Genomic DNA, 23,874 nt, shown 5'->3' with positions numbered 1-23,874 from the left:
GTCGGGCACCAGGGTAACAGGGCCACATTAGGGCCTGAGCCAGGAGACGCCCAACCAAGGCTGGGGCTGGGAGATGGGGGAGGGTCTCCGAAGGGTCTGCATGCAAGGCCCAGGGTTGACTTTCTGGTGTCCAGGCCCCCTCACTAGCCCTCAGAACCCCCACCCAAGCACACACGGGGGCCTCTTTGTAGATTGCTGCTTGATTGACACGGCCCCCACCCTAAAATCCCAGAAGTTGTCTGCAACTATGGGGGCTGGGGTGGAAGCCAGAGACAGGGGGCCTTGTGTTTGTGGAGGTGGGGGGGCAGCGCGGGTGGCTGGGAGGAAGAGTCCCCCCATTCCCGCCGCCTTCTTGGCAGCAATTCAGAAAGGTCCTTTTTCAGCCACTGTCAGAGCTGCTCAGCTGGGGAGGGAGGGAGGCGGAGGGAGGGCGGGCGGTCGGGTGGGGGAGCCCAGGAGTAGGGCTGAGCTGTGACCACTGCGCTGGAGAGAAGGCAGAGAGACAGGACAGAGGACCCAGGCTACAGCCACCCCAGAGGAGAGCTCACTCACTCCTGCCAGGCTGGCCAGCTGTGGGAACAGCTGTAGAGTAGGGCAGAGGGGACCTCCCTATTTTTCTACTGCATTCACCGCTCCTGGTGTGGGCCCTGGGGGGCCTCTGGGGCAGACCTCTGGCCTACCTCCCTTCTGGGCAATACCTGCAATTCAGGAGCTGAGACCACTGCCCCCCATCCGCCCCCACATCTGGGGCCAGAGCCCTGGTGACCTGGTCAGGGTGGGTCCGGCTCCGTGGAGATGCCAGCAGCTCGTCGTTTCCCGGGCCTCGAGCTCTCGTTCCCTCTTCTAGCCAGACTCCGGCGGAGACTGTACACAGTGAGTGGGGGGCTGGGGGCGGGAGTGGACGGCCGGGACTGAATCGGCTCGTCAGAACCAGCCCTGCGCTGAGGGCCAGCGGGCAGGACGGGGCGGGCTGGACAGGGGTTCAGGGCCTCTCTGCTCCGGCGGCTGCGTTCTTGGTGACGAGTGTGTCAGAAAAGTGTTGTGTGGGAAGTGTGTGTGCCAGCCACGAGAGCTACACGTGTCAGACACAGGTGTGTGGACTGGGCTGTGCTGGGGGAAGCAAAGCCCTGGCTGGCGGCGGGGCGCGGGGGAGGACTTGTCCAGGTCGCCCTGGGCTGGGCAGTAGAGACGGGGCTGGGACCCTGGCTGCGTTCTTCTTTTCCGCGGGATCCCAGTGTTCCCTCCCGTCTTCCCACACATGCCCCCCACGCGGAGCAGCCCTGTTCCCAGGGCTGGGGAGCAGGGAGATTTGTTAGCTGGTGTTTCAGGAAAAAGGAACAGGCCAGACTGTGCTTTCTCAGAGACTTCTTCAGGGGAGGGGCCCCTGGGTCTCCCCCAGCCCCGATCACACAGGATAAGGCTTTGAACTGTTCTCAGGAGTGGCTGCCTCCTACCGCTGGGAGCGTAGGGTTGAGGGGCCTGGCGCACTGGGACTCGGGGACTGGGGAGGATGCAGTGGGGGTCTTCAGTCCACCTGCTCTGGTGGCCAGCCTCATCTTAGGCTGAGCCGTGTGGGGGTGGCTCCAGGGACTGGGTAGTGATGATGGAGGCGTGAGCTGGCCCCGTCTGGTCACTCCACAGAGAGACACTGCCTCGGTTAGTGATTTTCACAGGGCTCCTTTGGGGCTTTCTTCTGGAAAGCAGTGGTGCCCTCCTCTCTTACGTCCATACCCCCTTGTCTGTAATGGATGACTTTGTTGAGGATAAGTGAGTTAATCAGCCAAGTGCTTAGAACTGTGCCCAGCATCTAGTTAACTGTAGTTGAAGTGTTAGTTATTTTTATTTTTCTTAAAGAAAATTAATAGAAATACAACCTGTTTATTCTGTGCGTATGCACCTGTGTGTATAGTCAATCAACGTAATGCCTCCTGTAATATAAAGAAAACTGGAAGGAAATCAGTTGTAACATCTCATATATTCTAATATGTGAGTGCAGTGGGACAGTTATGAAGCAGTCAGATGCTAAGACCTCAGGTAGAACCAGCATGGAGGCAAAGGTGTTGTCAGGCAAGTGCTGACAGAGGAGACATTTGAAATAGTAAGGATGGGCTGTTCTTCAATGACCTGTTTCTGAATGGTGGACAACTTCTCAGCTCTGAACAAAGCAAAAGGCCAGTTTCTGCTCTGTTAACACAGCAGTTCCATTCTAGGAAAATTCAGTCTATATTAAAATTGCAAAAATACTTTCTCGTTCATGTGTAAAATGGAATTTGATTCTCTGTTCAGACGATTATAAATAAGTTTTTCCCCTGCATAAATTAAGTTGTATGGGATTTGGGACATTATGAGAATCATAGCCACCCACTCACTGCCACTAGCGCTCCCCAACATATTGACAGCTAAACATGTTCTCTAGGGGGCTACCCAGCCCTCCTGAGAACCATGCAGGTGAATGGTTAGGGCTTAAAGTTTGGAAACCCCCTTCTGACTGCCGCCTTGGTGGAAGAGCCAAGGTTTGAACTGAGGGAGCCTCGTTTCTGTCCATGGCTCTTTGTGCTGCCCGGGGCTGCCTGGGAAAGTCTGAGCTCCTGGCACTGGGCTGGCAGCTCCGCTGGGAACTGTGGGGGCAGGAGGCTCGCCCTGGGCCCGGGCTGTGAGCGCCTGCTTTCCCAGCGCGACCTGGGAGGAGAGCTGGGGGTACAAGCCTGCCTCCCAGTGGGGAGGACGGGGTCTCGGGGCTGCTGGCCTTTTCCCTGGTGCCTGTCTTCTTCAGCGGGGATTGAACACAGGTCAGGGGCGGGCCAAGCCCTCAGCTCTGAGGGGGTCTTACTCAGACCAGGATAGGTTTGGCATCGGATGAGTCAGGCTGCCCAGCTTTGAAGGTTCCACTGGCCTCATTCTCTGGGCCCCAGGGAGTGTAGGTCAGAGCCTACGCCCTGGTGGCCCCCTTGCCTGACCGTGACCTGCATGTAGTTTTGTTTGGCCAGCACAATGTACACATGTGCTTGCGTGTGTATATTTCAAACTTGAATTAGTTGACATAGTTCAAAAGTCAGGAGAAAGATCTAATGTCAAGTGTAAACAAGGAACAGAATGGTGTGGGTAATGGGTGAGTATGTGTGTGGGGGGAAAACAAGTCTGAAAGAATGGGTAAAAGTCATTAATGCAGCTGACTTTGGGGAAGGGGTGAGGTGGCCCTGCAGTAGGCGGGGATGAGACTTTATCATGACTTCTGTGTGCCTTTTGGTATTTTACATGTGCCTATATTACCTTTTCAAAAAAATTTTTTTTAAGATATTTATTTGGCTGTGTCGAGTCTTAGTTGCTGCACGTGGGATTTTCATTGCAGTGCTCAGGCCTGTTTCTAGTTGTGGCTTAGCTGCCCCGCAGCATGTGGGATCTTAGTTCCCTGATCAGGGTTTGACCCCGAGTCCCCTGCCTTGGAAGGTGGATTCTTAACCACTGGACCACCGGCAAAGTCCCTCAAACTTTTTTTAATGGTGAGATTTCTCACATAGATTCCTATTTCTGGTATTTATTTTAAAAATAGGAAAGCTTTGACACCACTGGGCCACAGTCTGTTGTGACAACTGTTGACTATAGCTGAGCCACGCTGCCTCCCTGGGCTGCGGCTTCGAGTCCACCCTGGCCTCCACCCATCTTTCCCTCCGACCTCCTGTGGTTCTGCATGGTGCCTGGGGAGTGGTTTTTGGACCAGAGGCTCCTACTGTGTCAGGCATTGGGAAGAACATGCTAAGCTCATCTAGTCCCTGTGGGGTCCCTCAGATCTGTGGAGCTCATGGATGGGTCTCAAGGGACGCTGCACCCCCTCCTCCAAACTTTTTAAATTAGAACATTATGAATAAGAATGTATGTATTTTCCTGGAGACACAATTGATAGTTTCATCAGATTCTTATAGAGCTTATGATACCAGGAGAGTCGAAGAACCAGTGGGGAACCAGAGGACAGTTTGATCTCAGGTCACACGACCACAAGTGACAGATTTAGGGAGTAAGACCCTGACTCCAGGGTCTGGGCCATGTCCCAGGTACCCCGATTCTACCCCTGTTGCCATAAGAAGCAGGACGTGGCTGCAGGCTCTTACGTGCAGCTGTTTTGGGGAGCAGGACGGGGGTTTGAGTCCTTCCCGCAGCACACAGTAGGATGTGGGCGAGCCCAGGGCAGTAGCAGGGCCCCATGTTACCTCCCTCCCTTCTGCGGCCCCTGACAGCTCTTCTGTTCCCACAGAGGCTGGGCAGCAGCAGCATGCAGCCGGAGGAGGGCACAGGCTGGCTGCTAGAGCTGCTGTCCGAGGTGCAGCTGCAGCAGTACTTCCTGCGGCTCCGCGACGACCTCAACGTCACCCGTCTGTCCCACTTTGAGTATGTCAAGAACGAGGACCTGGAGAAGATTGGCATGGGCCGACCCGGTAGGTGGGGGCATTGGCCTCGCCCATCGTTGTTCCACGGACCAGTTACCTTGTCTGTCCTCAGAACTGCCAGCCTCGTGGAAGAGCCCTCCCTTCTTTGTTCCGTGGAGTGGCAGAGCCGAGAGCTCTCACTGCCTGTCCAAGATCCGCGCCCCCCCATCTCCCCAGGTGGGGCAGAGGGTTATCAGTAGATGCTGTGCACGATGAGTGTCCATTGTGAAAGTGAATTGCAGTTGGAAGAGTCTGACTTAAATTTCCAGCTACTCAGGATTAACTACACACTGTGTTTTGTTTGTGCAGACATATGTAGGCTGTATTTCTTCCATCTCCTCCTCGTTTGTAAATGTAGAATTGAGTCTGTGCTGAACACCCAGAGGGCTAGTGTCTGGAGGTCTGTGGAGAAGGAAGGATAAAAACCCTCAGATGGTTTGCTGTCTTTCTCCTGATCTCTCTCTCGTCTCTCCTGCAAAGATCTGTTCTATAGGCTTTTACCCCACTATGTGTTTATCCTAAAAGTACTTACTGTAGCTTCTAGAAGTCATGGTGTTTCTTATAGAATGTTAGAAACATTTAGTGCATTCAGCCTAAAATAGCTAAATAAGTGATAATGTGCGAATTTAGATACTGACTTATGCTGCTTGTAAGCCTAGAGAACCGATAGTTGATGCCAGTAACATAATACAGTTTTATGAGAGAAAGACTCAAAATTCTATCCATTACCTTGACTTACCTATTTTTTCTTGAGAGTTGACATAGGAGTTCTACTGTTCAATTTTGGTGGTTAAACACCTCCATCGACTTCGAGAAGAATTGCCTGGAGGTGGGAGGCAGCGCCCATCTGGTTAATGGCGACCGGCCCCTGGTTGGTGGGGATGGCTTGTTCCCTTGGCGTCGCTGCACTGCGCAGCATCTAATGGTGGCTGCCCCCCCAGGAGGACTGAGGAAACAGCCTCTGTGGGGCTGTGAGCGCCTTAACAGCATGGGTTCCCTTCCCCCCTGCCCCACAGGCCAGCGGCGGCTGTGGGAGGCCGTGAAGAGGAGGAAGGCCATGTGCAAACGCAAGTCCTGGATGAGCAAGGTGGGTGGACAGGGAAGGAGGTGGGAGTTGGGGTTTATCGGGGAGCCTCTGATGTCACCTGGGAGCCTTCCCCCATTTCCCGTGGTATCATCTCACACTTTGTACGGACCTCCTCCGGGGTCTTATCAGGCAGGGTACTTGTAGAGCTGCCTGGCTAAGTGTCTGTCTCCGCTGGAGACGGCGCTGAGTGGCCTGTGTGCAGCCTTGGCTCCACGTCCCCTCCCGCTGGGCGGTGGTGCCGGGCATGGAACAGGCGCTTGTTGACAAGTGCGCTGTAACTTGAGCCCGTGCGCTGTCTGAGCGTTGGGGCCAGTGTCCAGTATGGGGCGGTGGGACTGTCTGGACCCAGGATGGCTTTGCTTCCCTCCTCCCCCACCTTCCTAGCCTGTGGAGCGTGTCTCTGGTCCACCGGCCCCGCTGACAGCTTCCTTCCCCAAGTCCTCCCCCACCCCTCTTACTCTGATTTGGGTCTGTGGAGTGGTGAGTCCCAGGTCTGACTCAGTGGAACTTTGCCCATTGTCTGGAAGACAATGCGAGAGGAAATGAACCAGCCGGGCCTTCCCGCCCCACTTCTGGCCTCAGGGCTGGGTGGGGGGTGGGCAGTACTGGACAGCTGGACCTGGGATTGGGCAGCAGAGATTTCCTAGCTGTGATCTGGCAGAGGGGCTGTCTCTTGGGATCCTGTGGCCTTTTCTGGGGACACTGTCCTGGTCTCTTGCCCAGGTTTTCAGGAAGGATGAGTGTGTTGGGGCGGGTGAAGCAGGAGAGAAGAGTTGTGCGGTGTGCAGGACTCGGGGGTCTTGGATCTACCTCCGACTCACTGGAGGTCCCTGGGCCGGTCAGTTGACCTCTTCAGATTTGAGACATGTGGTCAGGAAAACAGTGCCAGCCACACTACCCAGCTCACCTCAGGGCCTTGGGGAGGACCCCTTGAGAAAAAGGCTGTGAAGGGCCTTGTCAGCTGAACGTGGCTTGCAAATGGAAGAGATTCCAGTTGCTGGGAGGAAAGATGGAGCAGTGGCCAGAAGAGGCTCTCAGATTGGAGACCCCTTCACCCTGTACAGACAAGACTCTGCCAGTCTTGGGGGCAGGTGCCCAGCTGAGCAGAGTGTTCCACCTCAAGGGCTTTGCATGCCCTGGTAGGGTGGCCATGTCAAGCTGACAGAGCTGCTCTGACCCTCAGGGCTTCCCTCCTGTTCCCTGACCTTTGGCCCCTTCCCTCCCAAGCTCAGGCTACAGAGTCCCTCCAACCTTCCTTCTTTCTGAGCTCTCAGCTCTGGGCCTCTCTCCAGAAGCCCAGCTGTCTTCCCAGGCCCTTCCCCAGCAAGGCCTTGCTTCATCTTCACCCCCTCCCACTGCTCCCCCCCACCCCATCTCACTCACACACACACACACACACACACACACACACACTCTCTCTCACGGTCCAACCTCAGGCTCAAATTATCCTCTCTCCTGGCAGGATGAAGGGCAGCCGACTCCCTGGGGAGGGTGGAGACAGACAGCGCCAAATGGGCAGCCCAGAGAAGGGGCCAGGGCTAAAAATGGATGGGAGGTGTTTGTGAGGGCCCCTGAGGCTAAAGCCCATCTGCTTGGGTGAGGGGCTGGAGTCTGTGCTGGGCAGGGGTGCAGAAGGGGACAGGTGGGGTGGAAGGGAGGGTGCCTGGAGTGGCTTTGGGCTGTCCCGGACCCCAGAACTGGGTGTGGAGCCACAGCAGCCACGGGCTACACTCCTGTAGTCCGTTTCTGGCACATATCCTGAGGCCACACTGAGGCCGTGGGCTCCCGTTTGGTGGTGTGGTCAGGAGGGGGCTTGGGCCTCCAGCCAGGCTGCCTCCTGGAAGTTTGGCAAAGCCAGCGCCTGTATGGAGGCCTCACCGAGGACCAAGTGGGGCAGGATGGAGTGACTGGCCCTGGGACCTCAGGGTTCCATCTGGCGCCCGGCTGCCTTCTAACAGGTGTTCAGTGGAAAGCGGCTGGAGGCTGAGTTCCCCCCTCATCACTCTCAGAGCACCTTCCGGAAGACCTCGCCCACCTCAGGGGGCTCTGCTGGGGAGGGGTCCCTGCAGAGCCTCACCTGCCTTATTGGGGAGAAGGACCTGCATCTCTTCGAGAAGCTGGGAGATGGTTCCTTTGGTGTGGTGCGCAGGGGCGAGTGGGACGCCCCCTCCGGGAAGACGGTGAGCTCCCTGGGTTCTCGGGGGTGTGGTGGAGGGGCAGAGGCCTTGCTCTGCCCTCCAAGGTGGATCAGTCCCCTCCGCTCGGATGTGAAGGGGGCTGGGCACAGGTCCAGAGTGGCTCGCCCTGGAGTCCATGCTCAGGGTTAACTCGACACATGGGTTTCTTTTTCAGTTATAAAACTATTTTACTTATCATAAAAGTTTGGAAACTCTTTTAAAAATAAAAATTAAAAAATGTCTATTTCCCACCACTCAGAGGAAGCCGAGTTAGTGTTTCCACCTGTTTCCCCCCTCAGGTATTTTGTTGAATTTCTTCAAGATACAAATTTCAAACAGAGCTTTTTAACTCTTGCCCTTTTGTCTTAGTATTGTATCTTTAAAAATTTCCCCAGAAGAATAGATAGTGTGTATGCAGTAAAGCACACAGTTTTTGAGCGTATAGCTCAGTGAATTTTCACATAACGCATGGGCCTGTGTGACCACTGCCTAAATCATGGGACGTCTCTCTCACCCCAGGAGGCTCCTGCATGCCTCTCCCACTGGGTATCCTCTTCCTTCAAGAGAAAGCCACTAGTCTGACTCCTGTCACCATAGCTTAGTTTTGTGGCATTATATTTAAAGCATTTACTTTCCACACCAAAAACATTTTTTTACTATAATATTTTAATATTCTATCATCACACCAGTCATCGCTTTCCTAATGGTTACCACTTAACCTGGGCATTCCCTCAGGAAGAGGAGGCCCAGCTCATGGCCTTTGGACGTCAGCCAGCTGCCCTCCCTGCCAGGCCACAGGCAGCTGGGACAGGCTCACCTACCCAGATGAGCAGACCTGAGGCGGAAGGAGGAGCAAGCTGGCCCAGTGGCTTGGGACTGGGGTCTGTCCTGACTCCCTGCAATCCCCTGCCCTGGCCAGGTGAGCGTGGCTGTGAAGTGCCTGAAGCCCGACGTGCTGAGCCAGCCGGAGGCCATGGACGACTTCATCCGGGAGGTCAACGCCATGCACTCGCTTGACCACCGAAACCTCATTCGCCTCTACGGGGTGGTGCTCACACCGCCCATGAAGATGGTGCGTACCATGGGCAGAAGGGGGCCGGGGTCAGGGAGGGGCCTGTGGTCTTGGGCCCCCAGGCCCCCCTCACCTGCTGGTGCTGTGGTCCCTCCCTCCCACTCGACGACGGTCCTGCTCTGGTCCCCCCACCCCTGTGTGGCAGAGGGGTTCCCAGGCCTGCCCTGCTGACGGTGCAGCCAGACCTCTCTTCCCTCTCTGGATTTTGCTTGTGTTCTCTGGCAGAGAGTTGCACCTATGGGTGGGCCTGGCCCCAGAGTTTAGTGTTTGGCATTGCTAACGTGAGCCTCTTTGGGTGACTTCTCTGGGCCTCAATTTCCCATGTTCCCCGGAGGGCGAGGTCCCTGGAGGACAGGTCAGGAAGGAGCATGGCAGTGACTGGCCTTGAGGGGAGGGGCAGGGCTCGGCCATGCTTATTCCTCTCTCCCTCCTCCCCCGTGGCCTCAGGTGACAGAGCTGGCACCTCTGGGATCATTGTTGGACCGGCTACGCAAGCACCAGGGCCACTTTCTGCTGGGTACCCTGAGCCGCTATGCTGTCCAGGTGGCTGAGGGCATGGGCTACCTGGAGGCCAAGCGCTTCATTCACCGGGACCTGGCCGCCCGAAATCTGCTGTTGGCCACCCGCGACCTGGTCAAGATCGGGGACTTTGGGCTGATGCGAGCACTGCCCCAGAATGACGACCACTACGTCATGCAGGAACATCGCAAGGTGCCCTTTGCCTGGTGAGGGGCAGGCGCTGCTGGCTCCCAGGGCCTGGATCCCACCCCACCCTACTCCCTACACACCCAGGCCTCGGAGCTTCCAGGGCCTTCTCTACCTCCACTAGGCATTATGTCTTCTGGGCCTGGCTTCCCTTCTCATGTGCCCATCCATTCACTTATCCATCCAGAAATGCTCGAGGGCCCCTGTAGTGCCTGCTGGAACACATAGGGCTAAGTGCTGTGGGGATGCGGGAGGCTTTGGGGAAGACCCAGTAATAAGCTCCTAAAGTATCAGAAGTCAGCCAGGCAGAGACTGGCCAGTGTATTCCAGGCAGAGCTGAGGGTAGGCAGGCAGGGCCTTGTAGACTGATGAGAAATGTTCACCTGCACACTGGGCTGGTACCTGGCCCTGCCCTGGCCCCTGCATGAGCTTATCCTGCGCTGAGACTGTCATGGGCCTCTGATATCATAGGCGCCCTGAGGAGCGTGGTCTCCTTGCTTTGGGGTGAGAGGAGTCGGTCCAGTTCTGCTTGCCAGAAAACCCTTCTAATCCAGGATATGCGGTCACCCTAATTAATTATTGACCTTATATCTAGGATGATCACACATCCTGGATCCTGCCTAATACCCTCAAGTAATTAATAGCACCTCCTTTCATAGTCAGGCACCCTGGAAAAGTATAAGGTCACTTTTTTATGCAGCCCTCTTAAAACAACCCTATGAAGTGAGCAGATTATTGTTATTACCATTTCATAGATGAGGAATGTGGGTCTTGGAGATCATGATTTTACCTGGGTCCCTCCCTCCCACCTGCCAACTCCCCCACCCCCCTTTGAGTGGCTGGGCCAGCTCTCCAGTCCCACGAGACATCTCTGATTCTCCCCCGAGGGCACTTCCTCCTCACTTCCGGTACAGCAGTTCACCCGGGAGTGCTTACCCATTGCTGGCTTCACTGCAGTGGCATGTTTCTTCCTCGCCCCGGAGGGTGTGTGGGGACGTCTGGGGACACCACTGTGCCTTTTCCCACCCTTTTTGGTTCTTCTTCAGGCCCTGTCCAGATTTCCCACCCACACCTTCCTGCTGAAATGGCCTAAATCCTAGGATCCTGCCCCAAATCTGGAAATTGTCATCCTCCCACCACAATTAGAAAATAGCCTGGGATCTTATCCCTGCCCCCCTTTTGCCCCTCCTGGAGCCTCTGACCCTCCTCCTTGCTCTGCTTTCCTGTGGGAATGCCCCCCTCTTCCTGCTCCAGGCTGCGTGTGTACAAAAGACCTGAGCAGAGGCAGTTGGGTCCACGACTGCACCCCATGGCCTAGAAGGCCTGCCCTGTCCACTTCACACTGTGCTCCCAGCGCCTGCTGTGAGCCTGGGCTCTCGGGAACAGCATGCTTGTGCAGGAGCATTTGGGGTCCACTGGGGCTGCTGCAGGGGCGAGGGCTCTCTGAGAGACCTTCTGTTTGACCCCTGCCTCTGCCAGGTGTGCCCCAGAGAGCCTGAAGACGCGCACCTTCTCCCACGCCAGCGACACCTGGATGTTTGGGGTCACACTGTGGGAGATGTTCACCTATGGCCAGGAGCCCTGGATCGGCCTCAATGGCAGTCAGGTGAGGGGGCTGGGTGGTGCTCCCCGCCGGGTGGCCGGGGGTTGATTTGATGCTGGCTTTCCACCTGGCCCAGCTGGAACTGACTCTCACCTGTTGGAATCACTGTGTGCAGTGCGCTGTGTCTGCCTGAGCCCCTCAGAGAGCTGAGCAGGGAGCGTGGCCCCAGTGGTGAGGAACGGACCAGCCTGGGCTTGCTCACTGTCCTCGTCTGCCACGGCCCTCTCTTTGGAGGCTGCAGACCTGGAGGTCAGGGTCTGAGGCCTGGGGATCAGGCACAGGTCTTCGCAGTGCAGGCATGGCAGACTGTGGTTCCAGTGGTTCCATGGCTGGGGGACAGGGAAGATGGAGGTGAAGAGCCAGGTGCTCTGCTTGTCCTCAAACTGCCCGCCACCCCCAGATCCTGCATAAGATTGACAAGGAGGGGGAGCGTCTACCGCGGCCCGAGGACTGCCCCCAGGACATCTACAATGTCATGGTCCAGTGCTGGGCTCACAAGCCGGAGGACAGACCCACCTTTGTGGCCCTGCGGGACTTCCTGTTGGAGGTGAGGCAGGTCTGCCCACAAGGGCGGGGGTATCTAAGCAGAGGTCAGCCAGGGGCGGGCAGTGACCTGTGTCTCCCCCAGGCTCAGCCCACCGACATGCGGGCCCTTCAGGACTTCGAAGAACCTGACAAGCTGCACATCCAGATGAACGACGTCATCACCGTCATCGAGGGGAGGTAGGGAGCGTGGGGTCTGCGTCCCACTGCCTTGAAGGACTCAGCCAGGAGGGGTCTGGGGCCTGAGAGCCCCTCTGCCCCTCAGGCTCTTGTGGCCACACCCTGGCTCCTGCGGAGAGATTGAGGGCGGCTTGGGTCCCCTCCTGAGTGTGAGGAGTGAAGTATGCAGGTGCCGAGGCATACAAAGGGCTTTTCCGACCTGGAGCCTCCTTCACCCTTTGCCCACTAGGCTTCAACTGCGGCTCTGTGAGTCAGGGCCATGCTGCCACTGTGGGTAGGAAGGAGCATCAGGGCCTAGGGCCCAACTGGGGACTCGGGGGCTCCTTTTACCCTCTCCCGCCCTCCTCTTCCCCTCCGGCCAGGATGAGGACTCTGGACTCTCACCTGAGCACCCTGCAGTAGCCCAGAGCAGCCCCGCCTCTGCCCTCCGCTGAGCCATAGCTCCCTCCGAGGGCTCCCCTCCATCCTCTGCTGGGCCTTTTGTCCCCAGCTGCCCTCGCAGGGTCTCTTTCCTCCCCACCCCCACACCTGGCAGCACGTGTCTGCCCGCAGGCGGCATCCTCTGAGTCATGTCTTCTACTTGCAGCCCCCGCAGTTCAAGCGGGTCTGCCTTGGAGGAGGCCCCACCCCCCTGCTCACCCCACCCTCTGTTATCTGATCCCTGGGGTGTCTGAGGAACCGATTGGGGTGGGGCAGGCTAGAGGTGCCTTTGGGGTGGGGGCTGAGTGTGGAGGAGCAGGTGAGGAAATGCCCTGTACCACCCACACCCACCCCCCAGCTCCTCTGACTCAGAGCTGGGTAGGGATGGGGGGCAGGGGCTTCCCACAGAGCCCTTTCTACATGGACTTCAGGTTTGGGGTTTGGGGCCTTTGGAGAAACTCTGTTGCTCATGGGTGTTTGTTGAGAAGGGAGCACTTCTGGGTCTGAGTCAGACTGACGACACAGGGCCCAGAGCCTGAACTGGCTGTGGAGGAGCGTGACCTGCACCCCTGTGACCCCCAGCATCTTCCCTCCAGGCCAGCATTCCGGGTTGGCAGTCTGGGGAAGGTTCTGGAAATTGGAAGATGAGGGTGAAGGCCCTCCTGGAGGTACAGGGCAGGACCTTGGGCTGGAGTCTGAGCCTGCAGCCATTCCCTCCTCCAGATGCCAGAACCCTGGGCCCACACCCTCCTCTGCCCTGTAGACCCCCGGCCTTTACTTCCCCCAGGCCCTTGCTGTCAGTGAGGACCCATGTGCTAGGGCCCAGTGTTCCCCAGGAGGTGACTCAGGGACTTGGTGTGTTTCTGGGGCTTGTGTCTCTGAAGCTGGCACCCTGGGTCACCCTTGGAGCGAGGCGGGGAACAGGAGGCTCAGGGGAGCCGCTCCTCCTGGGAGGCCCCTGTGGGCGGGCCCCGCCCCGCCCTTCCGTCCCAGGCTCTGGCTCCACCGCCGCAGCCTGCCAGTGTGGGCTCATTGGGCTCTTCCTCCGGGGCCACCAGCCCGACTTGGACCACAGCACCGTTGGTCCCTGGAGCTGCTCAGGAGGTGGGAGGTGAGGGCAGGAGGCACGACAGCCGGTGAGGCTTTGGGAGTGGGCCTGTGTGTCGGTGGTACCAGGGCTTGAACTGCTCCCTTGTTTCCTCGGGACCCGAGTGTGTTTGTTTGGCTGGCTCTGTCTCCATGTCTCCGGGTGGATGGGCTGTCTGTTTGTGGGTGTCCCTTTGGGTCTGGGTTTGTGCACATGGGTCTCAGTCTGTTTCTCCGTCCTCTCCCCCAGCAGCCTGGCTTTCAGCTGTCTCACATCTGTGCTCTTCTGTTAGACTTGGATCCCTTCTTTCCGAAACTGTCTCCTAGCCACAGTCTGGGAGCACCCTTACCCCTGACTCTGACCAATTCTTTAGACTCAGTGCTCCTTGAAGTATCAGGCAGTGAACAGAGAGAAGACACCAGGTGTTCTGTGAGCCCAGCTCGCGAGGCTCTGTCTAGATTGAGAGGGATGGGTGAAGACTGCTCTTCTCCAGTGGGTCTTCTTTGGAGGCTAGGATGGCTGACAGAACTCTGATGTTCTGTCTTCACCAACCAGAGAAGGGGAACAGAGGTTTTGAACTCCATTGTGCTGGTCCTTGGCCTGGCTGGTGCCTGGAGCCTCTCCTTCCTCTGGTAGGCGAGGGAGGAGAAAGCGAAGGCTGTGTTGTCCTTCAAGGCTAGGGACTGCTGGGGACTCCTGGAGAGAAGCGCTCAGGTGGTCTTTGAGCGCTGTTTAAGCCACGTTTGTCAGCCATTTCTAGGCTACCTAGGCTGGGACTGAGGTTTCCAGGGACTGGTCCCCAGTAGGACTGGGGCAGCCTTCAGGGGTCCCTAACCCAGGCCCTGGTTCCTGGCTGCTGCTTCACATCTCGCCTGTCCCAGGATGCTGTGAGGCCATCCTGCTGGAGATGCTGGTCTGCTTTAGGAACTGGCCCTCCCGTTGCCATGGAGACTCTGGGCTGAAGGGAGGTGTGGCCAGAGCAGTCTGGGTGGGAAAGGCTGACCTGGTTCTCCTGGGCCACTGAGCCTGGGAGGGCCGGGGAGGGGACTGGGGGCAGTGGGACGTAGCCTTGGTCACCTCTGGAGTTATATTTGACTCTCCCTGGGAGGATGCTGCTTCCGTGCTTAGGATGTGGTTCCCAAGTATGTTTCCTACACATACTCTGCACTCCCCCCAGCCCCCACCCCATGGCAAAGCCTTTTTTGAGACTTGGTGTCAGGACTCCCAGCAGTGACAAAGGATGTCTTCCTTCTAGGCCTAGCTCTTGCCTTGGCCATACAGGTAACAAAGGAAGGTAGGCTCAGTTCTGCTCTCCCCTCTCAGAGGTGGGTCCAGAGGAGGCTCCCAGGTGAGGGGCTTTGTTAGCAAGAGGAAGGGAGTGGAGGGAGTGCCCACCTGCCCACCTGCGTGGTCATGATTCCCATGTAAACCCGGCCTTGGGTGTGAGTCTGTTCCACTCTGCACTGTTTCTCCAGCGCAGTTAGTGAGCATCTCTGGAGAGGTGTGCAGAGCAGAATCCAGCATCCGGCTGTTGGGTGTGGTGTCTGAGATTGTTCCGTGGAGGGGCCCATGAGACCCAGGGGGCCTGTGGGTGTTGGGGGGAGGGCAGCATCGTGGGCTGGGTGATAGCCCCTCCCCACTACGCCTCCTTGGCCTCAGCCGGCCTGGAGGTGGGGTGGAGAGGGGAGGTGCTCCTCCCCTTGGAATGGCCCTGCTATTTTCGGATGGGCCTTGTCCCTTCCCGGGTGTTGTCCTCTCTTCTTCCTTCCCTTCCTGCCCTCACCCCCGAGAGGCAGGGCGGTAATCACAGGGTTGCTGTGTATGTGGTGGCTGGGCAGGCAGCCTTGTTGGCAAGGAGGCTGGGCCCTCAGCCCTCCCCTTGCACCTCCTAGCTCCCCCAGGATCGCTGTGCTCATGGGCCTCACTGCCTCCTTCCTGTCTCCACCTCCCCTCACCCCCTGATCTGGCTGCAGATTGGAGGAAACCTTGCTCTACGCCCCTGGCGTGGAAAGGTATTGTACGGGTGGGGGCTGACAATGCAGGGACGCAGCTTGGTACCACATGGACCCCCCCTACAGCTGCAGGAGGCCCTTACCACCTCTGCCGTAGCCTGGACTCTGAGCCTGTCCTCAGTGTGAACGATCTCAGCGGCAGGTGCAAGAGCCTTGGGGCTGTTGACTCTTTGGCTTTCGAAGCATCCAAGAGGGCGCTTTGTTCTTTCCTGCCCACCTGGCCAGCTCCCACCCCTGATCCCATGCCCAGACCTAGGCTGTGCCAACAGAGTCTGAGGTCAGAGTGAGGGGCTGGTGGTCCCACAGTCCACACACACTGGGAGGCTGGGGTCCCTGTGGACCCCTTGTTTAAGGCAAGGAGGTGGGTGAGGGCAAGAGCAGGGGTCCCACAGTCCTGGTAGGTGGTAGTGGAAGGCGCTGCTGCTGCTGCTAAGTCACTTCAGTCGTGTCCAATTCTGTGTGACCCCATAGACGGCAGCCCACCAGGCTCCCCCGTCCCTGGGATTCTCCAGGCAAGAACACTGGAGTGGGTTGCCATTTCCTTCTCCAGTGCATGAAAGTGAAAAGTGAAAGTGAAGCCGCTCAGTCGTGTCTGACTCTTAGCAACCCCATGGACCACAACCTACCAGGCTCCTCTGTCCATGGAATTTTCCAGGCAAGAGCACTGAAGTAGGGTGCCATTGCCTTCTCTGAGTGGAAGGCTCTGGAGATACGTAAACCTTGGGTTGCTCCAGGTGCTTCCAAACTTTTGAAGGACTCCCTGCCTGCAGGAGATAGGATGTGGTTGGAGGACTTGGCCCCAACCCACTAAGGCCGTGGTGCTCCTTTGGGCCCCTGCAGCTTAGAGCTCCTGGAACCAGGTTGAAGAGTGAAATCAGGTGGCCAGGGGAGGAGGGAGGTGAGGTGGTATGGTGGGAAGAGTGCTGGCTTCACAGACTGACAACTGGGTTTGAATCCTGCTGCCCTCTGTTTGGTAACTGTAGGCAGGTTGTGTCACTTGTGTGAATGTGTTTCCTTATTTCTCAACTGGAGCAAAAGCTGTCTGACCCATCTGAGTCGCTTAGGGTAAGGCTCTGTGCTAACGCAAGGCCCTGTACTGGGTGAGCGGCAGATCCTGGGGGGCTGCAGGCGGGCTGCTCTGATCCTGGGGTCCTCACCCTGGTGCTCCTTTCCACTGAGGTAGTCGGATACCACGGTGCAGAGAGCTTGGTATGAAAAGGGTCCTGTCCTTAGGGCCTTCCACCACACCCTGGCGTTCACCATGTCACCTCTGTTGGGCAGGGCTGAGAATTACTGGTGGCGTGGGCAGAACACGCGGACGCTGTGCGTGGGGCCCTTCCCTCGCAACGTGGTGACCTCTGTGGCCGGCCTGTCAGCCCAGGACATCAGCCAGCCGCTGCAGAATAGCTTCATCCACACGGGGCATGGCGACAGTGATCCCCGCCACTGCTGGGGCTTCCCTGACAAGATCGATGAGTGAGTACTGGTGTGGCCCCACAGCAGGGCTTCGGGGCCGGCAGGTCTTCTCTGGGCACGCAGGCTCTCCAGGCTTCCAAGGTCCCCATTACAACCCTGGGCCAAGGGTCTCTTGTCCTGCAGCCTTTCCTTGCAGGCAGAACTGAGGTTGGAGCTTCAAAGGTTAGACCAAATCTTCCTTTGGTGGAAGGGCCTCCAGGGCCTGGGCCTCTTAAGTTCCCCTGGCAAACTGACCTTAGGAAAATGGACTTGGAAATAGCCTTTGAAAGCGGTTAGTAAGGAAGCATCTCCTAATCCCCAGTACTTGGTGGCAGTATCCCTTCTCTTGCTGGAAGCACCCATGTCCTAGAGATGGGAGCTGCTGGCTCAGGCCTGAGAGGCAAGGTGCAGAAAAACTCCCTGCAGGGACACTCCAGAGGGAATTTAGGCAGCAGCTCGGAGCCCTCTGCCCCTCTCCCCACCCTACCCCACCCTGCTTACTCTGTACCTGGGAGGGGGTTCAGCTTCCTTTAAGTGAAAGGATGAAGTCATCTAGGGACATCTGGGGAAGACACACAGGAGGATTAGTCACTTCCTGAGGGCTCCACCCAGGGAGCCACCTGGATCTCCTCCCATTGGGCCTCCAAGCCTCTGTGCCAGCCTCACTGGGCTTCCGAGCAGCGCTTTCTTCTCCACCTTCTGACCGGCCTTGTCCCGAGGGGCGAGGTTCAGCCTGCCCTTCACCCCCTACTCTGCACACCAGGACACTGAGCCCTGGGAGTGTGCCAGGGCTCTCGCTTCGCAAGAGCCAGGGAGGGCCTGAGAGAGCTGGGGTTGCAGACCCCCTGCAGAAGGCGGCCGTGGCAGTGTGGCCTGGCAGCAGAGAAGAGAGTGCCAGCTGGTGGCTGCTGAGCGGGGGTGGGGATGCTGCAGGGGTTGCAGAGGGCCAGCTCTACCCTTTCAGGGAGTACTTGGAGCCCATACAATCCTAGACTTTTCAGCCTACGCTCAGAAGTTCTTCTCTGCCCTCTGCCTCTGCCCCCTCTCCACGGCACCCTCCCCTGGTTACTGCTAGATCTACGGAAGGGAGCGCCTGGGAGTCAGAATTCTTATGCTCCAGACCTCCGTCCGCCAGGGGCTTGGACAGGACTCTTTTGTCCTCTGCCTGAGCCCAGGGCACAGGCCCAGCAACTCCCCCAGGGTGCCCTCTCTGCCACCACCCTACCTGCACCCATCTCTGACCTGCTTTTCTCCCCACAGACTGTATCTGGGAAACCCCATGGATCCTCCCGACCTGCTGAGCGTGGAACTGAGCACATCCAGACCCACCCAGCATCTGGGCAGGGTGAAAAGTAAGGGCCCCCAAACCCTTAGTTCCCTAGTTCCTCAGCTACCCAGGAAGACGTGCTGCCTCCTCGGGCTACCCTGAGCCAGTTGGGTCAGGGCCGCAGGGGACAGCTGTGTCCCTGGCTCCCGCGGGGCGTGGGGCGGGCGGTGAGAGGCAGTGGTATCCGCCGAGGTGGGCATCGTCAGTCTGGCCAGTGCTGGCCTGCCCTCTCCGCTTCCCTCCTCCCCCTCCTCCTCCCCGCCATGCTCAGATCCTGGCTCTCCTCACTCCCCCCTAATCCTGCTCTCCTCTCCTGAGCCAAAACCACCCCCCAGGCTCCATCTTGGCTGGGAGCCTCATCCATCTCCCGGATCCTGGGCCTGGGGGTCCGGAACACAGTTTTCCCATCCTGCCGCCCCATTGCTTCCCATTGCTGCTGGGTGTGTGCGTTCACTCGCCACTATTCACTGTCTCTCTCTCTCTCCCCCCGCACTCTGCCCTCCCCTCTGGCTCTGTCTCCCCTTCCTTGTCCTCCTCTCCTGCTCTGCCCCTCTACTCTCCGCATGGCCTTTCTTGCAGGGGAGCCTCCACCTCGCCCTCCTCAGCCTGCCATCTTCACTCAGAGTAAGTGGGGCTGCTCCCGGTGCCTTGGCCCCCGCCCCCGCCCCCTCTCTCCTCTCACTCCTCTCCTTCTGGAAGGTACAGAGCCCTGGCTGGGTGGGAGGGGAGGTGGGTGTGTGCTGTGAGCTTTTGCGACTGACCTGGCCCAGCATGCCTGCCTCTCCCCCCACCCCCCAAAAGCCCAGGCTTCTGGAATAAGAGTGTGATCCTGGTGCCCGCCCCCGCCTCTGCCCACCGTTGTGCAGCCCTGCCTCACTTCCTGCGGGACCTACAGAAGCTGTGTCTGGGCTTTCGTGCCAGTTTGTCGGGAGCCCTGTCCTCTCTAAAGATGACTCCTGTTGCCCTTGACGGTGGGAGATGGCACATAGCCCCTGCCTGCACTAATGGTGTGCTGTAATGGGGTAGGGATTGCTAACCAGGGCCCACAGGGATCTGGGGTCTTGTGTCGATGGAGAGGGTATCAGAAGCGGGCAGATGTGGGGTATTGCTTGCTCTAGCTGAGATGGAGGCAGGGGCTCACTGGCCCCTGTAGAGGGCTGCCAACCCCCAGGGCAGGTTCTCCCCTCCTGTTTGAAAAGTGTCTGTGTGCACGGAGAATTCTGGTGGCTGAGGGCAGCCCTTTGGGGGAATTGGGAACTGGTAGAGATACGTGGCTGTCTTCCCCATCCACCTGCCTGACGCTGCCTCCCTGTTGGGGTTCTCCCTTCCATCACAGAACCAACCTACGACCCCGTGAGTGAGGACCAAGACCCCCTGTCCAGCGACTTCAAGAGGCTGGGCCTGCGAAAGCCAGGACTGCCCCGTGGGCTGTGGCTCGCGAAGCCCTCGGCCCGGGTGCCAGGCACCAAGGCTGGCCGCGGTGGCGGCGAGGTCACGCTCATCGACTTCGGCGAGGAGCCTGTTGTGCTGGCCCCACGGCCCTGTGCCCCCTCACTGGCGCAGCTGGCCATGGATGCCTGTTCCTTGCTGGACAAGACCCCGCCGCAGAGCCCTACACGGGCCCTGCCCCGGCCCCTGCATCCCACGCCTGTGGTGGACTGGGATGCCCGCCCGCTGCCCCCGCCTCCTGCCTACGACGACGTGGCCCAGGATGAGGATGACTTCGAGGTCTGCTCCATCAACAGCACCCTAGTGGGCGCCGGGGTCTCTGCTGAGCCCAGCCAGGGCGAGACCAACTACGCCTTTGTGCCTGAGCCGGCGAGGCTCCTCCCCCCTCTGGAGGACAACCTGTTCCTCCCACCCCAGGGTGGGGGCAAGCCACCCAACTCGGCCCAAACTGCAGAGATCTTCCAGGCGCTGCAGCAGGAATGCATGCGGCAGCTGCAGGTTCCTGCTGGCTCTCTGGTCCCCTTGCCCAGCCCCGGGGGTGACGACAAGCCCCAGGTCCCCCCCCGGGTGCCCATCCCCCCGAGGCCCACGCGCTCACGTGGTGAGCTGTCTCCGGCCCCCCCAGGCGAGGAGGAGACGGGCCGGTGGCCCGGACCTGCCTCCCCTCCCCGGGTGCCTCCCCGGGAGCCCCTATCTCCACAAGGCTCCAGGACTCCCAGCCCCCTGGTACCACGTGGCAGCTCCCCGCTGCCACCCCGGCTCTCCAGCTCACCTGGGAAGACCATGCCCACCACCCAGAGCTTTGCCTCAGACCCTAAGTATGCCACACCCCAGGTGATCCAGGCACCTGGCCCGAGGGCTGGCCCCTGCATCTTGCCCATCGTCCGAGATGGGAAGAAGGTCAGCAGCACCCACTACTACCTGCTACCTGAGCGCCCGCCCTATCTGGAGCGCTACCAGCGCTTCCTGAATGAGGCCCAGAGCCCCAAAGAGCCAGAACCCATGCCCGTGCCCCTGCTGCTGCCCCCTCCCAGCACCCCAGCCCCAGCCGCCCCCACTGCTACTGTTCGACCAATGCCCCAGGCTGCCCCAGACCCCAAGGCCAACTTCTCCACCAACAACAGCAACCCAGGGGCCCGGCCATCCGCCCTGAGGGCCACTGCTCGGCTGCCACAGAGGGGCTACCCCGGGGACGGGCCAGAGGCTGGGCGACCTGCAGACAAAGTCCAGATGGTGAGTAGTGGGTCTGGCTGCAGGGTGAGAAGGGGTGGGGGCCCAAGGGACCCAGAGGAAAGGGCCCGAGTGGTGCTGACGGGTGGGGGTGGTGTGCCCAGCTGCAGGCCATGGTGCATGGGGTGACCACAGAGGAGTGCCAGGCGGCCCTGCAGAGCCACAGCTGGAGCGTGCAGAGGGCTGCCCAGTATCTGAAGGTACCACCACCTCCTGCCCGCTCTGGCTTTCAGGGACCCTGAAGACTCTTCTGCGGCTCTGCTCCCACCCTCTCCCTCCCTCCCCTCACCCCCCTTCCTCCGCCCCGCCCTGGCCCAGCGCCCCTCGGCCCCAGTGTGTCCCATGGCACCACCCTCTGCTCCCCAGGTGGAGCAGCTCTTTGGTCTGGGTCTGCGGCCACGAGGCGAGTGCCACAACGTGCTGGAGATGTTCGACTGGAACCTGGAGCAGGCTGGCTGCCACCTGCTGGGCTCCTGCGGCCCTGCCCACCACAAGTGAGCAAACCCTGCATCCGCCGTCTTCCTATCCCCGGGCTTCCCGGAGCAGCCACCCTGGGAGTAGCCAGCATTGCACGGCCAGACACAGGGCTCCAGGCCAGGAGGAGGGAAGGGGTCCCAATCCCACGAGACAGGCAGTTCTCGAGGAAAACAGTTTCTCCTAAGCACATTTGTCTTGACTTCATAGCTTTTGTTCAGATGAAAACTAATGAGTAAGAGGAATTGGAGCCACTCTGGTTGCAGGGGGCTTGCTTCCTAATCAGGCTCTAGCGAGCAGCAGTTTAGGATCCAATAATTTAGACAAATACTTCTCACCTCCTCATTTCCTATTTCAGTTTTAAAATAACACCTAAAGCTTTAATGCCTTTTTAAAAGAATGTCTAATTTTAAAAATCCATTATTTTTCCTGTAAAAAATTTATATGTAATCTGACAAAATATATAGATGTATATTAACAGCAAACTTGATGTAGAGTATAAATACCAATGAAAGTTTCATTGAGTCGAAAGTGAACCTCTTCCCTGGGAGGTGCTGGCGGGGCGTGGGGTGTCAAGAGAGCCCTGGCAGGACAGCCTGGTTGGAGCCCAGTGCCCTGCTCACATATGGTGTCAGCTTGTGCTCCTTTGCTGATCTCTCAGGGTACTCATCTGTAACATGTGTATCAATGTTAGTTCCAACCTCATAGAAGTGGTTAGAAGAATTAATGAGGGATGCCTTTGTCATACCACACAGCAAGTGTCTGGCCCACAGGACACCTCACTGAATGTTAACCGTTACCTTGTAACCACAATGTATCCTTACTCATTTGCATCAGTTATTGATACACAATTAGCTTATTAAAGAAGGCATCCAGGATGATAAATTCCAAAATTATTGCTCAGAACCACCTATTATCAACCCATTTGGCCAGCACCAAGAGGCCTTCTCATACCTGCTCACCCTGGACCTTCCATCCTCTGTTGCACTGACCCCTGCTGAGGGAGGGCTTTCTGATTGTTTCCCATCCTTTAGGCGTTGAGATGCCTGAAGAGCCAGAGGATCTGCCCTGAAGGAATCACTTAAGCTTGTCCATCTGAGGAGGGCGGCGAGACTCCCTGCCAGGCCTGGAAGACCTGCTGCACCCACGGCTCCCAGTGGCAGAGCGAGGCCACGGCAGCAGGAAGCTGGGACTCCCGCCCCGCCTGTCCCTCCCTCCCCCAGTGCTGTCCCTGCAGCTTCAGAAGCCCTTGGTGCCCCAGCCAAGGTGCAGGAGGGAGCCTCTTGAAGGCAGTCTGGGGTCGGCCTCAGCAGGCCCTACAGCTGACCTGCCTCTGGGCTTAAGTCCCTGGTGGAGCCTGTGGCTAAAGGGTGTGGCCAGGCCTTGCCGGCAGGAAAGCCAGACTTGACTTTGGGCAGGGAGGATGTGTTGGCCATACAGAGAGGTGGACCAGGGAGTGGATGGGGGCCCTTCACAGGGCTAGGCCCTTTCCAGCGAGCCCTGTCGAACAGAATGTGGGCTCACCATGGACGTATTATGGGACTTGGCCGGTCTTAGGATCTTGTGCCTGAAAATAGCCTGAGGTGGCTCAGGTAGCAGAGCTAGGGTGCCAGATCGTTCTCTGGCAGGGACCAGGGCCCAAGGGCCCAGGATTGGAAGGAGACCAAGGGGGCAGCTGCCCTGGAGGGACACCAGTGCTTCCTCTCTGACCCAGCTCTTCCCCTGTGCTGTTCCCGTGTTTTCCCACCAGCCTCTGTCGCCAAAGTTGCTGCCCCAGCTATGAATATCTGCTTCTTCCAGAGAAATAAAGTTAGTTTCTATTTTATGTTACTTATTTGTGTCTGCCTGTTTCTTTGTCAGCTGCCCGAGGCTCCAGGGCTCCCCAGCCATTGCCATCTGTCCCAGGCAGCAGCCCCTGTAGCGCCATCTGTTGATGAAGAAGAGGAAGTACAGGCCTCTTTGACCCTAAGAAGTCTCTCTCCCTTTCCTGGGCTGGCTGAGGACAGAACCCACCTAATTCAGTGTCCCTTAAGTTTTATCTCGAGTTCTGTGAGGCAGGATATACTATAGGACAGAGGACAGTAATTCAATTAGCTTTATCTAAGCCAGAAATTTTTTTAGCACGTGCTAAGTCACTTCAGTCATGTCCGACTCTTTGCAACCCTGTGAACTATAGCCCACCAATTCCTCTATCCATGGGATTCTCTGGACAAGAATACTGGAAAAAAAAAATTTTTGGAGTGGGTGTCGTGCCCTTTTCTTCAGGGGATCTTCCTGACCCAGGGATCAAACTCGTGTCTCTTGCGTCTCCTACATTGGCAGGTGGATTCTTTACCACCAGCACTATCTGGGAAGCCCTATTGTTTGTTAAGCATGGAAGGCCTCAATATGTATAAATACTTTAATTTTCTTTTTCTGGATAGCTAGTAATTCACTTGGTTCAAAATTCAAAAGATACTAAGGAGTATACAGGGAGATTTCCCACCCCAGCTGCCACCTCCCCTCTTCAGAGGCTGCCTTTATCCTCAGTTTTCCGTGTGTTTCTTGTTTTTTTCCACTTAAAGTGTTGTGAAGAGCTCCTTAGCCATACTGAAAGAGCTTCCCCAGTCTTGTCTAGGGTTGCGTGGATACG

The 23,874-nt window shown here is 57.9% G+C and overlaps 1 protein-coding gene across 12 annotated transcripts in view; it reads left to right on the top strand.

Annotated features, from left to right (window-relative positions):
• Positions 1-23,072, top strand: part of TNK2 (tyrosine kinase non receptor 2) — a 39,948-nt gene extending 16,876 nt beyond the window's left edge. Inside the window, exons 1-16 of one of the 12 annotated variants that reach the window (XM_065942410.1) lie at positions 494-873; positions 4,250-4,430; positions 5,438-5,508; positions 7,518-7,688; positions 8,605-8,757; positions 9,205-9,482; positions 10,942-11,068; positions 11,466-11,612; positions 11,694-11,788; positions 16,589-16,783; positions 18,023-18,114; positions 18,669-18,788; positions 19,426-20,771; positions 20,873-20,968; positions 21,135-21,262; positions 22,277-23,072. In XM_065942410.1, the coding sequence (XP_065798482.1) occupies positions 796-873; positions 4,250-4,430; positions 5,438-5,508; positions 7,518-7,688; positions 8,605-8,757; positions 9,205-9,482; positions 10,942-11,068; positions 11,466-11,612; positions 11,694-11,788; positions 16,589-16,783; positions 18,023-18,114; positions 18,669-18,788; positions 19,426-20,771; positions 20,873-20,968; positions 21,135-21,262; positions 22,277-22,283 (3,285 nt within the window). In that variant the 5' untranslated portion in view covers positions 494-795 and the 3' untranslated portion in view covers positions 22,284-23,072. The other 11 variants (XM_065942411.1, XM_065942408.1, XM_065942413.1 and 8 more) reach the window with 11 other exon arrangements.
• Positions 23,073-23,874: the final 802 nt, after the last annotated feature.

The sequence above is a fragment of the Muntiacus reevesi genome, chromosome 8, assembly GCF_963930625.1.
Source record: "Muntiacus reevesi chromosome 8, mMunRee1.1, whole genome shotgun sequence".
Taxonomy (NCBI): Eukaryota; Metazoa; Chordata; class Mammalia; order Artiodactyla; family Cervidae; genus Muntiacus; species Muntiacus reevesi.
This window is presented reverse-complemented; position numbering and strand designations above follow the sequence as displayed.